Genomic DNA, 14,498 nt, shown 5'->3' with positions numbered 1-14,498 from the left:
AACGTGTTCTTTGGCAAACATAACGATGGTCATTATGGCCAAACAATTCTATTTTTGTTTCATCAGACCAGAATAGTACGATCTTTGTCCCCATGTGCAGTTGCAAACCGTAGTCTGGCTTTTTTTATGGCGGTTTTGGAGCAGGAGCTTCTTCCTTGCTGAGCGGCCTTTCAGGTTTTGTTGACATAGGACGCGTTTTACTGTGGATATAGATACTTTTGTACCTCTCTCCTCCAGCATCTTCACAAGATCCTTTGCTGTTGTTTTGCGATTGATTTGCACTTTTCGCACCAAAATACGTTCATCTCTAGGAGACAGAATGCGCCTCCTTCCTGAGCGGTATGATGCTGCGTGGTCCCTTAGTGTTTATACTTGCGTACTATTGTTTGTACAGATGAACGTGATACCTTCAGGCGTTTGGAAATTGCTCCCAATGATGAGCCAGACTTGTGGACGTCTAAAAAAAAAAACTGAGGTCTTGGCTGATATGTTTTGATTTACCCATGATGTCAAGCAAAGAGGCACTAATTTTGAAGGTAGGTCTTGAAATACATCCACAGGTAACCCTCCAATTGACTCAAATTATGTAAATTAGCCTATCAGAAGCTTCTAAAGCCATGACATCATTTTCTGGAATTTTCCAAGCTGTTTAAAGGTACTGTCAACTTAGTGTATGTAAACTTCTGACCCACTGGAATTGTGATACAGTGAATTATAAGTGAAATAATCTGTCTGTAAACAATTGTTGGAAAAATGACTTGTGTCATGCACAAAGTAGATGTCCTAACCAACTAACAAGACATTTGTGGAGTGGTTGAAAAATGAGTTTTAATGACTCCAGCCTAAGTGTATGTAAACTTCCGACTTCAACTGTTCATTCTCAAGTTGAATTGTATGTTCACTCAACTTTGAATTTTAGGTTGAGTGAACATGCAATTCAACTTGAGAATTGAGTCTACCTTATTTGCATATTTCCCAGAGTTCCTTGCCTTTTCTAGTGAATTGTAGTTACCACCCATGACTGTTTGTTAGCAACAGAGACATGGTTTTTGTGTGGTTTTCAATGTAAATATGTTATCTTTAAACTCTGTATGACAATGCATTACACACACTGAGTGTACAAAACACCTTCCTAATACTGAGTTGAACCCCATTTTGCCATCAGAACAGCTTCAATTTGGACACTACAAGGTGTCGAAAGCGTTCCACAGGGATGCTGGCCCATGTTGACTCCAATGCTTTCGGCAGTTGACTGGTTGTCCTTTGAATGGAGCATTCTTGATACACATGGGAGACTGTTGAGCATAAAAAAACAGCAGTGGTGCTGTTCTTGATGTACTCAAACTAGTGTGCCTGGCTCCTACTACCATACCCCTTTCAAAGGCACTGAAATCTTTTGTCTTGCCTGTTCACGCTTTGAATGACACACATAACAATCCATGTCTCAATTGTCTAAAGGATTAAAAATGCCTCTTTAACCTGTCTCCTCCCATTCATCTACACTGATTGAAGAGGATTTAACAGGTGATATCAATAAGGGAGCATAGCTTTTACCTGGATTCACTTGGTCAGTCTGTCATGGAAATGTGTTTCCGACGTAACCGTCCGAGGGGGCTACAACAGACTTCTTCCGTCTAGTTAGACTGTAAACTCTCCTTCCAGACTCACATTAAGCATCTCCCATCCAAATTACATCTAGAATTGGCTTCCTATTTCGCAACAAATCATCCTTCACTTATGCTGCCAAACATACCCTCGTAAGACTGACTATCCTACCGATCCTTGACTTCGGCGATGTCATTTATAAAGTAGCCTTCAACACTCTACTCAGCAAATTAGATGCAGTCTATCACAGTGCCATCCGTTTTGTCACCAAGCCCCATATACTACCCACCACTGCGACCTGTATGTTCTCGTTGGCTGGCCCTCGCTTCACATTTGTCACCAAATCCACTGGCTCCAGGTCAACTATAAGTCTTTGCTAGGTAAAGCCCTGCCTTATCTTAGCTCACTGGTCACCATAGCAGTACCCACCTGTAGCACGCGCTCCAGCAGGTATATTTCACTGGTCATCCCCAAAGCCTATTCCTCCTTTGGCCGCCTTTCCTTCCAGTTCTCTGCTGCCAATGACTGGAACGAATTGTAAAAATCACTGAAGCTGGAGACTCATATCTCCCTCACTAACTTTAAGCATCAGCTGTCAGAGCAGCTCACAGATCACTGCACCTGTACATGACCCGTCTGTAAATAGCCCATCCAACTACCTCATCCCCATATTTTAATTTTTTTTGCTCCTTTGTCTCTATTTGCATCTCTACTTGCACATTCATCTTCTGTACATCTATCACTCCAGTGTTTAATTGCTAAATTGTAATTACTTCGCCATTAAGGCCTATTTATTGCCTTACCTCCCTAATCTTACCTAATTTACACACACCATATATCGATTTTTTCCTATTGACTGTACGTTTGTTTATTCTGTGTTGTTGTTTTTGTCGCACTGCTTTGCTTTATCTTGGCCAGGTTGCAGTTGTAAATGAGAACTTGTTCTCAACTGGCCTACATGGTTAAATAAAAGTGCACTGTCAACTGTAGGACCTTATATAGACAGCTGTGTGCCTTTCCAAATAATTTCCAATCAATTGAATTTACCACAGGTAGACTTGAATGAAGTTGTAGAAACATCTCAAGGATGATCAATGGAAACAGAATTCACCTGAGCTCAATTTCGAACCCCATTGCAAAGCATCTGAATACTTATGTAAATAAGGTGTTTCTGTTTTTTATTTGTAACAAATTTGCTAATGTTGCTAAACCTGTTTTCGCTTTGTCATTATGGGATATTGTGCGTAGATTTATTAGGAAAAATATATATTTAATCCATTTTAGATTAAGGCTGTAACGTAACAAAATGTCTGAATACATTCCGAATGCACTGTATCATAGAAACTCAACAGATATCTAAGTAATAGGTGCAATAAATCCAACTACTAACTTATTAGATTAATAAATTTAAAAAATTATGTTAAGATGTATGACCATCTTGAAACAATTCCATATGTCAGCTTCGAACTTCCGCACCACAATGTGCACATCAGACTCCCAGCGATCAGATAACTTGTTTCCCTCAAATGCACTTCTTCCTGATGAGCACTCTGTCACCTTCAGTGATTGTCGATGCTATCACTTTTGAGTCCCAACTGCATTTGTTGGCCCTCTGACTCTTTGTAGATTTCATAGCCCACTCGTAAGCGTACTTCAATTTTCTTCTTCGCTGTTTAGTATAGTTCTGGTGTATGGCTGCATTGTTGCCAGCTGGATTCAGTCCAAAACAAAGGTCAATGGGTAACCGAGCTTGTCGCACAAACATGACAAAGAATGGAGTCTCACCTGTTGTGTCATTGTGAGTGCAATTGTATGCATGCAATAGGGGTTTCACACAATGCCTCCACTCTCCTTTTCTCTTGTCACTCAGTGTGCCTAACATGTCCAATAAAGTTATTTTGAAGCTGTGGTATCCCAGGAGGTCTACCCCGGGGGGGGGGGTGGTAATAGAGGAGAGGTATGTGAGGCGATGTCGACTCCCTCTGCTGGGAATACGGGAGCTGGGCACCCCGACACAGACAGTGGAGGTAATTAGAGGAAAGTGCCAACCAGCCGTGGAGGCCAAATAAAAGGAGTACAGTGGCACACCGCAAGAGAGAAGGTGGGGGGGAGACCGACACCAAGCGAAAGGAGAGAAGATGTGATTCTCTTTATGTTTATTTTCTGTCTTTGTAAAGTTGTTTTTGTGGACTCAAGCCTCCCTGTCTCTGTGTTAATCTCTGCACGCTCAACCCAACACCCCACGGTTTACCACATATGGTGGAGAATGCGGGCATCTCAGTAGCTTTGGGTGCCGCGAGGTCGAGCGTACGGAGATTACCATGGAGGAGCTGGTGGCTCAGTTCATCCTCAGCCAGCAGAAGCAACAGGCTCTCCAGGAGCAAGCACGGGAGGAGCAGCACCAACAAACCCGCAGACTGGTAGCGGAGGTAGCCCAGTTGAAGGTTGGGAGGGCTCAGGAGTCAGGCCCGAATCAGTTCTTGGTTCAGTTAAGGGAGGAAGATGACGTGGAGTCGTATTTGTGCACCTTCGAGAGGACGGCACAGAGGGAAGGATGGCCCAACTGGGCCAGCCTGTTGGCACTCTACCTCTCTGGGAAGGCCCAGAAGGCCTACTTTGATTTGAACACCGACCAAGCCGCGAATTATGAGGGACTCAAACGGGATATACTGAGCCATTATGGGTTCAATCTCGCACGCCGTGCACAACTGGTCCACGACTGGGCCTTTGACCCCACCCTTTCCCCCCGTGCCCAGATGAGCGACCTGGTGCGCCTGACCAAGGGCTGGCTACTGAGGGAAGTACCGTCCCTCCTGATGCTCGACAAGCTCATCCTGGATAAATACCTCCGGGCCCTGCCATACGAGATGAAGAAGACGGTGAGCATGCAGAACCCCCAGAGCCTGAAGGAATTGCTGACCGCAATTGATAACCGCTGACATATCACCATTTCAGCTGGTAGGCTTGTTTCAGATGTGTTAAATTGCTTAGATAATACAAATAATTGTGCTGCCTTATTCATAGACCTTTCCACTGTTGACCATCACATTCTCATTCAAAGGTTGACTGAAATAGGCCTGGATCAGGCCTCTTGTAAGTGGTTTGAGAATTATCTGTCAGACAGGACACTGATTTCAGATGGTGTTAAGTCTAGTTTCCTGGATATTATGAAAGGTGTAACACAGGGGTTGTTATTGGGACCTTTTCTCTTTACTATGTTTTAGACCAATATTATTTATATATCTGTTAACTTGTAATTAGTCTGTATGCTGACGATACTGTTATCTATGCCACTGCCCCAACTGTAGACCAGCCGTTGTTAGAGCTGCAATCTGACTTGGTTGCCTTACAAAAAGCCCTGGTTGGTTTAAAACATGTATTTAATGTGGTGAGAACTAAATATATGTTCTATAATTCTTGCAAAATCTTTTAGATGGACTACATATTTATGAATTGAAGGGTGCTCTCAACGATTGGGTTCCCGCCTATAAATATCTGAGCATTTGAATTGACAAGGATTTAACATTTTAAAAAACATACTGGTGAGCTTGTTAAAAAGCTAAGATTCAACCCTTTCCACTCGTACCAGTATACAGGTTAAAAATTGCCGATTTGGGCACTATTAAGCACCTAAATTGGAACGTAGTGGCTGGCTGTACAGTAACATACCAGACATGCGTTAGAGTTCTGGCTTTGCACTGTATGGTTTTTGACTGACAGCCGTTCGCCAATCGCGACAAGAAGTTGTCCCCATCCCTCCCGCTAATTGGGTAACTTTGCATATTTTTTGTTGTCTGATCATTGTCACTGTAAATTAAGATGACCAAATGTATTTTTGAAAGACAAGACGTTCAGGATTATAAAAAATACCACTTTGATGTCATAAAGCAAGCCATGTGCACTTCACATCTCCGAATCATAAAAACGCATATACATTGTCAGAGTTTAAGATCAATATGTTTGATGTACAGTTACAAGATTACATGTCGTCATACCCTGGGTTGTTTCGAACAGAATGAACCTATGTTTTATTGTTAAAAAACTTGCGCTCATCACTCCTTTCGATGCGCACCAAAATTACGGTCTGTGTCTCTGAACTGCCTTGTCAAAGCCAAACACTGTAAGATCCTATTTTGTAACTTAGCTAGTCGTGTAAGCAATAGAACAGGCTTTCAAATCATGCCAACGTGACCTAGATTGCGATTTTTAATGGACCGTTGTTGGATTGCGTAAACAGAAGTAATTGTGTAATGGCGGGATGCAGGGTTGTGTTCCACACGAAACAACTGTAAGTGTGCTTCCTCTAGTTACTCAATGACACAGCTAGGAGAGCTAAAAACAGTACCTTAGGGAGTGAAAGTTATTTATAGTAAGGGTTACATGGAGAAAATTGGACCTCTGAAATGAAAATGGATGGCCCTCCCTTCAGCAAAATATATTTTACCTAAACCCTCCCTGAATGATTGAGAAGAAAAAAAACAATGACCCTCCCACTATACCCCAAAAAAATAATTCAAATATAAAGTGGATAGTAGAGATCATCCTTAGCATTCCCGCCCCCCTCACTTCTTAGACAGACCAGATCCTTAGATATGCTATTTTAGAAACTTTATTTCATTCTGTAAGCAGTGGTGGTTCCAGCCTTTGTGGCTCCCTGGGTGAATGCCCCCCTTCAGCGCACCCCGCCAAAAAAAAATATCACGATTCTGCACTAACTGGAATTTTTATTCAGACATTTGGAACAACACAAATAAATAATCGTAACATTTAAAACTATATAAATATTTTAAAAATAAGACTCATAAATTTCAAAAATAAGTTAGAAAACAAATTGTAGTATATAAATACAAATAAAAAATAATATAATTATTTCACTATTACCCTATTGCTAACAAAAAACACGCTAAATAAACTAAACTGCACAAATCCTATTTCACACAAATACACAAACACACTTATAAAGAAGAGACCCTGATTATTACACGATTGCGCTTCAAACATGAAACACACAAACTAAATTGCACAACTAATTGCATTGGTACTGTACAAAATTAGAGGTACGCTATTTGATAGATTCCCCCTCTCCCCCTACCTCGGGCTTCTAGTGGGAGACCTGAGGTCAACCTACCCCTGCCCCATCTCGTACTTCTGAGTGGGAGACCTTCCCAGGGAGTAGCCTGTCTAGCTCACAAACTAGAATCAGGGCGCCCACTCCGACAAGGTTAATTGACCCACAGTCCCACTCGATGACATATCATTGACGTGAAGTGCAAATGAGCAATAGAAAACCGATCGCGCAAATGTCACCATTCCTAATTTGTTTTTGTGCGGGCGCCCTGTGCCGCCCTCGGCAAGATGCCGCCCTGGGCATCTGCCCATGTCGCCTATACCTAAATCCTCCACTGCCTGTAAGCATTACATGGAATGCTTACAGGAATTTCGATTGCACACAGGGCTGCGTGAAAGAAGGTTGTGGGATCCCAGACCACTGTGGACAAAAGTAGGGGTGGAAAGATCTATATTATAATAAAATCATTGAATTAATCTATCATCGTATTTTCAGGTCAGAGAAAAAAAGCCTTATATAAACATTTCATGCGATTCTACGTCATTTTACAGATTTCTGTTTTAATACAACACAAATCACCAGAATTACAGAGTAATGGACAGAGAGAGAGGCCTACGTGTTCATCTTCTATTTATCCAATGCAAAATCAGTGTCTCGTTTGCAACGAAACTGTCCCTGTTTGCAAATAATTTAATCTGAGACATCATTAGGAACCTTTAGAAAAATGTCAGCTTTAACTGCTGTCTACTCTTCTTCTTTAACCCAATGAGAGAAGGTTTTAAGTGTTTCCCTAAAAGCTGTCTGGGTTTAAACATTTATTTTACAGAAAGTGAATGGCTTTCAATTGGTAGTGAAAGTAATTTTTTCCCTCCGCGGCTATAGAAAGTTGTAGCTCAGCCACTGAACGTCAGAGAAATGACAGAATTAATTTTTCTTCACAACCGATCCCTCTTGTTGTTAGTAAAGTCTAATTTAAAACGAAGATGTTGAAATGAATTATGCCTACTTAAATGTGTCTACTTTCAGCACCATGAGCTGTCCATTTCCAATTGATTGTGCTACGACTGCTGCTTCAAGTTTCAGCACCACAAGTTACTCAAAACTGTCTCACTGTTAGGTCAATAACTCTGATAAATGCATGATGGACAAGAAACATATTGTTTTTGTTAAAATAAATGATATACTGACCAAAAACTGTGCACATTTTGGAGAGGTGTGTGGCAACTTGGAGACACCAGTTAGTCCTCTCACTCAAATCTTTGTAATTTTCTTGTCTTATTGTAACGACCTGGGTGTCGGTGGGGTGTGAAATCAGACGCAGGAACAGCAGAGCTTCAATGCGGTGATTTTTAATGCCTAACCGGCAAACCAAAATGTCCAACACGGACTTACTGGGTGTCATAAACACCTGTCTGCTAACACGGGAGACAAACCCAGTACACAATACAAAACCCACTCCCGAAATCCACAGCAACAGACGAACAATCCCGCACAAAGAAGCATACAATCTGGCTGGCTAATAAAGCCACCCTAATTGCCAATTACCCCAAACCAGGTGATACAAATAAACACATAAGGAGGGGGAGGAAAAAGAGTCAGTGGCAGCTAGTAGGCCGGTGACGACGACCGCCGAGGCCACCCGAACGGGAAGGAGAGCCTGCCTCGGTTGAAGTCGTGACAGTACCCCCCCTCTGACGCGTGGCTCCCGCAGCGCGCCGACACCGGCCTCGAGGTCGACCCGGAGGACGAGGCGCAGGGCGATCCGGATGGAGGCGATGGAAATCCCTTAACATAGATGGATCCAAAATGTCCTCCACCGGTACCCAGCACCTCTCCTCCGGACCGTACCCCTCCCAGTCCACGAGGTACTGCAGGCCCCTCACCCGGCGTCTTGAGTTCAGAATGGCCCGTATCGTATACGCCGGGGACCCCTCGATGTCTAGAGGGGGGGGAGGGACCTCCGGCACCTCACCGTCCTGCAGGGGACCAGCTACCACCGGCCTGAGGAGAGACACATGAAACGAGGGGTTAATACGATAATAGGAAGGGAGTTTTAATCGATAACACACCTCGTTTATTCTCCTCAGGACTTTGAAGGGCCCTACACACTGCGGCCTCAGCTTCCGGCAGGGCAAGCGGAGGGGTAGGTTTCGGGTCGAGAGCCAGACCCTTTCCCCCGGTACAAACACGGGGGCCTCACTGCGGTGGCGGTCAGCGCTCCTCTTCTGCCTAGTAGTAGCTTGTTGGAGGGACTCCTGGACGGCCCTCCAGGTCTCTTTGGAGCGCTGTACCCACTCCTCCACCGCAGGAGCCTCGGTCTGGCTCGGATGCCATGGTGCCAGGACCTGCTGGTACCCCAACACACACTGAAAGGGGGACACATTAGTAGAGGAGTGGCGTAGGGAGTTCTGGGCCATCTCGGCCCAGGGAATGTATCTCGCCCACTCCCCTGGCCGGTCCTGGCAATACGAACGCAGAAACCTACCCACCTCCTGGTTCACTCTTTCCACCTGCCCATTACTCTCGGGGTGAAAACCGGAAGTCAAGCTGACCGTGACCCCCAGACGCTCCATGAACGCCCTCCATACTCGGGACGTGAATTGGGGGCCCCGATCAGAAACGATGTCCTCCGGCACCCCGTAGTGCCGGAAGACGTGAGTGAATAAGGCCTCCGCAGTCTGTAGGGCAGTAGGGATACCGGGCAACGGGAGGAGACGGCAGGACTTAGAAAACCGATCCACAATGACCAGAACCGTAGTGTTTCCCTGAGAAGGGGGGAGATCGGTCAGGAAGTCTACGGACAGATGAGACCATGGTCGTTGTGGAACGGGGAGGGGTTGCAACTTCCCTCTAGGAAGGTGCCTAGGAGCCTTACTCTGAGCGCATACCGAACAGGAGGAGACATAAACCCTAACGTCCCGAGCTAAGGTAGGCCACCAATACCTCCCCCGAAGGCTCCCCACTGTCCTCGTCACCCCAGGGTGACCCGAGGAGGGTAGGACATGAGCTCACCGAATCAGTCGGTCCCGAACACCAAGCGGTACGTACTTACGGCCCGCCGGACACTGAGGAGGCGCGGGTTCCGCCCGTAGCGCCCGCTCGATGTCCGAGTCCACCTCCCATACCACTGGCGCTATCAGCCTCGAGGCGGGGATGATGGGAGTGGGTTCGGTGGTCCTATCCTCCGTGTCGTAAAGGCGGGACAATGCGTCAGCCTTTACGTTTTGGGAGCCTGGTCTATAGGACAACGTGTACCGAAACCGGGTGAAAAACATGGCCCACCTTGCCTGACGCGGGTTCAGTCTCCGAGCTGCCCGAATATACTCCAGATTCTGGTGGTCGGTCCAGATGAGAAAGGGGTGCTTAGCCCCCTCAAGCCAGTGTCTCCACACCTTCAGAGCCCTGACCACCGCTAACAACTCCCGATCCCCCACATCATAGTTACGCTCCGCTGCACTGAGCTTACTAGAGAAGAAAGCGCAGGGGCGGAGTTTTGGTGGCGTACCCGAGCGCTGTGATAGCACGGCACCCACCCCAGCCTCGGACGCGTCCACCTCCACTATGAATGCCAAAGAGGGATCCGGATGCGCCAACACGGGAGCATCCGTGAACAGAGCCTTCAACCTGTTGAAAGCTCCGTCCGCCGCCGCCGACCACCGCAACCGCACCGGGCCCCCCTTTAGCAGTGAGGTAATGGGAGCCGCCACCTGGCCAAAACCCCGGATAAATCTCCGGTAGTAGTTGGCAAAACCCAAAAACCGCTGCACCTCCTTCACCGTGGTTGGAGTCGGCCAATTACGCACGGCCTTTATGCGGTCACTCTCCACCACCACCCCCGAGGTGGAAATGCGATAACCCAGGAAGGAGACGGCTTGTTTGGAGAACACACACTTCTCAGCCTTGACGTATAGGTCATGCTCCAGCAGTCTGCCAAGCACTTTGCGCACCAGAGATACATGCGCGGCGTGAGTAGTTGAGTAGATCAGAATGTCATCGATATACACAACTACCCCCTGCACGTGCAGGTCCCTGAGAATGTCGTCTACAAAGGATTGGAAAACGGCTGGAGCATTCTTTAACCCATACGGCATGACGCAGTACTCATAGTGGCCCGATGTGGTACTAAATGCGGTTTTCCACTCGTCTCCTTTTCGAATACGCACCAGACTGTACGCGCTCCTGAGGTCCAGTTTTGTAAAGAACTGCGCTCCGTGAAATGATTCCACCGCCGAAGCGATGAGAGGTAGTGGGTAACTAAACCCCACTGTGATGGCATTTAGACCTCTATAATCAATACACGGACGCAAACCTCCCTCCTTTTTCTTCACAAAAAAGAAACTCGAGGAGACGGGTGAGATGGAGGGCCGAATGTACCCCTGTCCCAGAGACTCCGCGACATATGTCTCCATAGCCAACGTCTCCTCTTGGGACAAAGGGTACACGTGACTCTTAGGAAGCGCAGCGTTAACCTGGAGATCTATCGCACAATCCCTACCCGGTCGATGTGGTGGTAATTTCGTCGTTTTCTTTTTACAGAAAGCGATTGCCAAATCGGCATACTCGGGGGGAATGCGCACCGTGGAACCCTGGTCTGGACTCTCCACCGACGTGGCACCAATGGAAACTCCCAGACACCTTCCAGAACACTCCTCTGACCACCCCTGGAGAACCCCCTGTCTCCACGAAATATTGGGATTGTGCCGGGCCAACCAGGGAACACCCAGCACCACTGGAAACGCAGGCGAATCAATAATAAAGAGACTGATACGTTCCCTATGATTCCCCTGCGTTACCATGTCCAGGGGAACTGTGACCTCCCTGACCACCCCTGACCCTAATGGCCGGCTATCTAGGGAGTGAACGGGAAAGGGAGAATCTATCGGCACAAGCGGAACGCCCAACTTACGAGCGAGTCCGCGATCCATAAAGTTCCCAGCTGCACCTGAATCGACTAGTGCCCTATGCTGGGAAGAGGGGAAAAAATAAAGGAAAAAAATTGAGACAAACATGTGACCAACAGGGGGTTCTGGGTGAGTTTGGTGCTGACTCACCTGGGGTGATCGAGAAGCGTTCCGCCTGACATCTCGACTCCCAGACAGACCCCCCCAGCACCGGTCGAACGTGTGTCCTCTCCGACCACAGTTGGTGCAGGGGGGGCCTCCTCCTCCGGTACCCCTAGGCGCGGCCCCTCCCAACTCCATCTGGATGGGAGCCGGGGCGCTGGGTGGTGGAACGCACAGGACCCTCTCCGAACGCCCGCGGGCAGCCAGCAGAGTATCCAGTCGGATGGACATGTCAATAAGTTCATCTAGAGAAAGCGCGATGTCCCGACACGCTAGCTCCCTGCGGACGTCCTCCCGGAGACTACACCGGTAGTGGTCAATAAGGGCCCTGTCGTTCCACCCTGATCCCGCGGCCAAGGTCCGGAACTCCAGCGCGAAATCCTGTGCGCTCCTCTTCTCCTGCCTGAGATGAAATAGTCTCTCACCCGCCGCTCGGCCGTCTGTGGGGTGGTCAAACACGGCACGAAAATGACGGGTAAACTCCGGGTAGTGCTCCTTCGCGGAGTCCGGGCCATTCCAGACTGCGTTGGCCCACTCCAGAGCACGACCCGTTAGGCAGGAGACGAGGACACTCACCCTCTCCGCTCCCGAGGGAGTGGGGCGAACAGTGGCCAGGTATAGCTCCAGTTGGAGTAAGAACCCCTGACAACCTGCCGCTGCTCCATCATAATCCCTCGGGAGCGTAAGACGGAGCGCGCTGGAGCCGGGGGATGAAGAGTCCTGGGGGGGGGGGAGCCGAAGGTGGAGAGAGGAGCCCACTCCTCTCCCATCGCTCCATTCTCTCCATCATTTGGTCCATGGCGGATCCGATCCGATGGAGGACAGTTGTGTGGTGGAGAACCCGTTCCTCCATCGATGGGAGAGGGTTGGCTGCTGCTCCTGCTGACTCCATTTAAATTGGTGCGGGATTCTGTAACGACCTGGGTGTCGGTGGGGTGTGAAATCAGACGCAGGAACAGCAGAGCTTCAATGCGGTGATTTTTAATGCCTAACCGGCAAACCAAAATGTCCAACACGGACTTACTGGGTGTCATAAACACCTGTCTGCTAACACGGGAGACAAACCCAGTACACAATACAAAACCCACTCCCGAAATCCACAGCAACAGACAAACAATCCCGCACAAAGAAGCATACAATCTGGCTGGCTAATAAAGCCACCCTAATTGCCAATTACCCCAAACCAGGTGATACAAATAAACACATAAGGAGGGGGAGGAAAAAGAGTCAGTGGCAGCTAGTAGGCCGGTGACGACGACCGCCGAGCGCCACCCGAACGGGAAGGAGAGCCTGCCTCGGTTGAAGTCGTGACACTTATGCTACACCTACCTTACATTTTCCAGGAATAGTCATATGTTACTGAATGTATCCAGAGTATTGTCAGATTTCCTTATCAACCAATGCGGCGAGAAGTACAGTAAATATAAAACGCACATAAAATCAAGTGTTTTATGGTTAGATTCAGTCTTGTCAGGTGAACTGTTGTGTGTTCACCTTTTGGTGAATTATCTCCATTATCTCCAAACTTTTTTCTTTCATTTGCTACCATGGTTATGCATATGTTTTTCATAATTTTCTGTAAGAAACATTTAAATGTAGCCCTATCCATATAGGTCTATTCCCACCAGTGTAAATGGTTAAAGTCGACTTCATTTTATAGATATTGCCTCACTCTAAACAGCAGGAAGCAGATGGTCAAAAACTCGCAGGAAAGTTGACTGTACAATGGTAACACAATTTACCAGAATGCAGCAGCCACAACTCTTAAACCTTTGGATGCCGTCTACCATAGTGCCCTTTGCTCTATCACAGGTGATTAGTTTTAATATGAATAACTGCATCCTGTATCAAAAGGTTGGCTGGTCCTCATTAAAGTCCCGTAGATCAATTCCCTATTCCCTTTTTGTTTACAAAGCTCTACTAAACAAGCTTCCGACTTACCTAATTTTGTTGTTGAAATATAAAAACATGAGTCACAGGGTTGATTAACTCTCAAGGTTCCTCGGGTCTCGACAAATTAGGTAAATCTGCCTTCAGTTTTAACGACCCTCATTTTTTTGAATAACCTGAGTCTTGATTCCCTGGTGTCGCTAGTGCAGTTTAGGAGTCTGTTGAATTTCTTAAATGATAATTGCATTGTTTTGATTCAATTTAAAAATGGATTGTGGTCAACAATTGAAGTTTAAAAAAAAATGTAACCTGTATTATTATGTTTAAAAAAATGTTTTTATGTTTTTTGTTAAAAATATTGTCCATAGGGCACCATTGAAAATGAGACCCTTATCTCAATGGGCTCTCCTGATTTAAATAAAAGTTTAACGAAAAAAAAGAAAATAATAACTTATGTTATGCTGTAGAACTTATTCATGCTTCTTAAAAAATATATAGCATATCACTTCAATCGAAAGCAGTAGACTTGTACAGTAAATGCATATAAAACCTATTGTAACATTCTGTTGAAAGAAATACAAATTGACACATTCATTACAAGTGTAACAATATTGTATATTTCGAATCCCAGATACTCATAGTTGCCCTTTGACAACTGCTTTAAAATCATTAAATCCTTTCTGTTCTAATAAATTATTCTGTCTTGCAATAGCCTTTGCGACCATAACATTTAAATAATCATGCCCAGTGTTGTACGGCTCCATCTACCTCCTGTTTGATTTGTATATATTCAGTCAAAGATTGGATCAGAATCACTCAAAGCTGTGTAGCAAAGTGATTTTTGGCCCTAACCCTAACCCAGCACACATATT

At 46.3% G+C, this 14,498-nt stretch overlaps 2 protein-coding genes across 3 annotated transcripts in view; one reads left to right on the top strand and one right to left on the bottom strand.

Annotated features, from left to right (window-relative positions):
- Positions 1 to 14,498, top strand: part of LOC139563269 (protein kinase C-binding protein NELL1-like) — a 498,410-nt gene that overhangs the window by 437,122 nt on the left and 46,790 nt on the right. The window lies entirely within an intron of this gene.
- Positions 8,013 to 11,860, bottom strand: LOC139563271 (chromobox protein homolog 2-like). Its single transcript, XM_071381776.1, has 2 exons — positions 11,725 to 11,860; positions 8,013 to 8,674 (listed from the first exon to the last, which is right to left on the bottom strand). The coding sequence occupies exons 1-2, from the start codon at positions 11,754 to 11,756 to the stop codon at positions 8,269 to 8,271; spliced, it is 438 nt and encodes a 145-aa protein (XP_071237877.1). The 5' UTR covers positions 11,757 to 11,860; the 3' UTR covers positions 8,013 to 8,268.

The sequence above is a fragment of the Salvelinus alpinus genome, chromosome 33 (assembly GCF_045679555.1).
Source record: "Salvelinus alpinus chromosome 33, SLU_Salpinus.1, whole genome shotgun sequence".
In the NCBI taxonomy this organism is placed as follows: Eukaryota; Metazoa; Chordata; class Actinopteri; order Salmoniformes; family Salmonidae; genus Salvelinus; species Salvelinus alpinus.
This window is presented reverse-complemented; position numbering and strand designations above follow the sequence as displayed.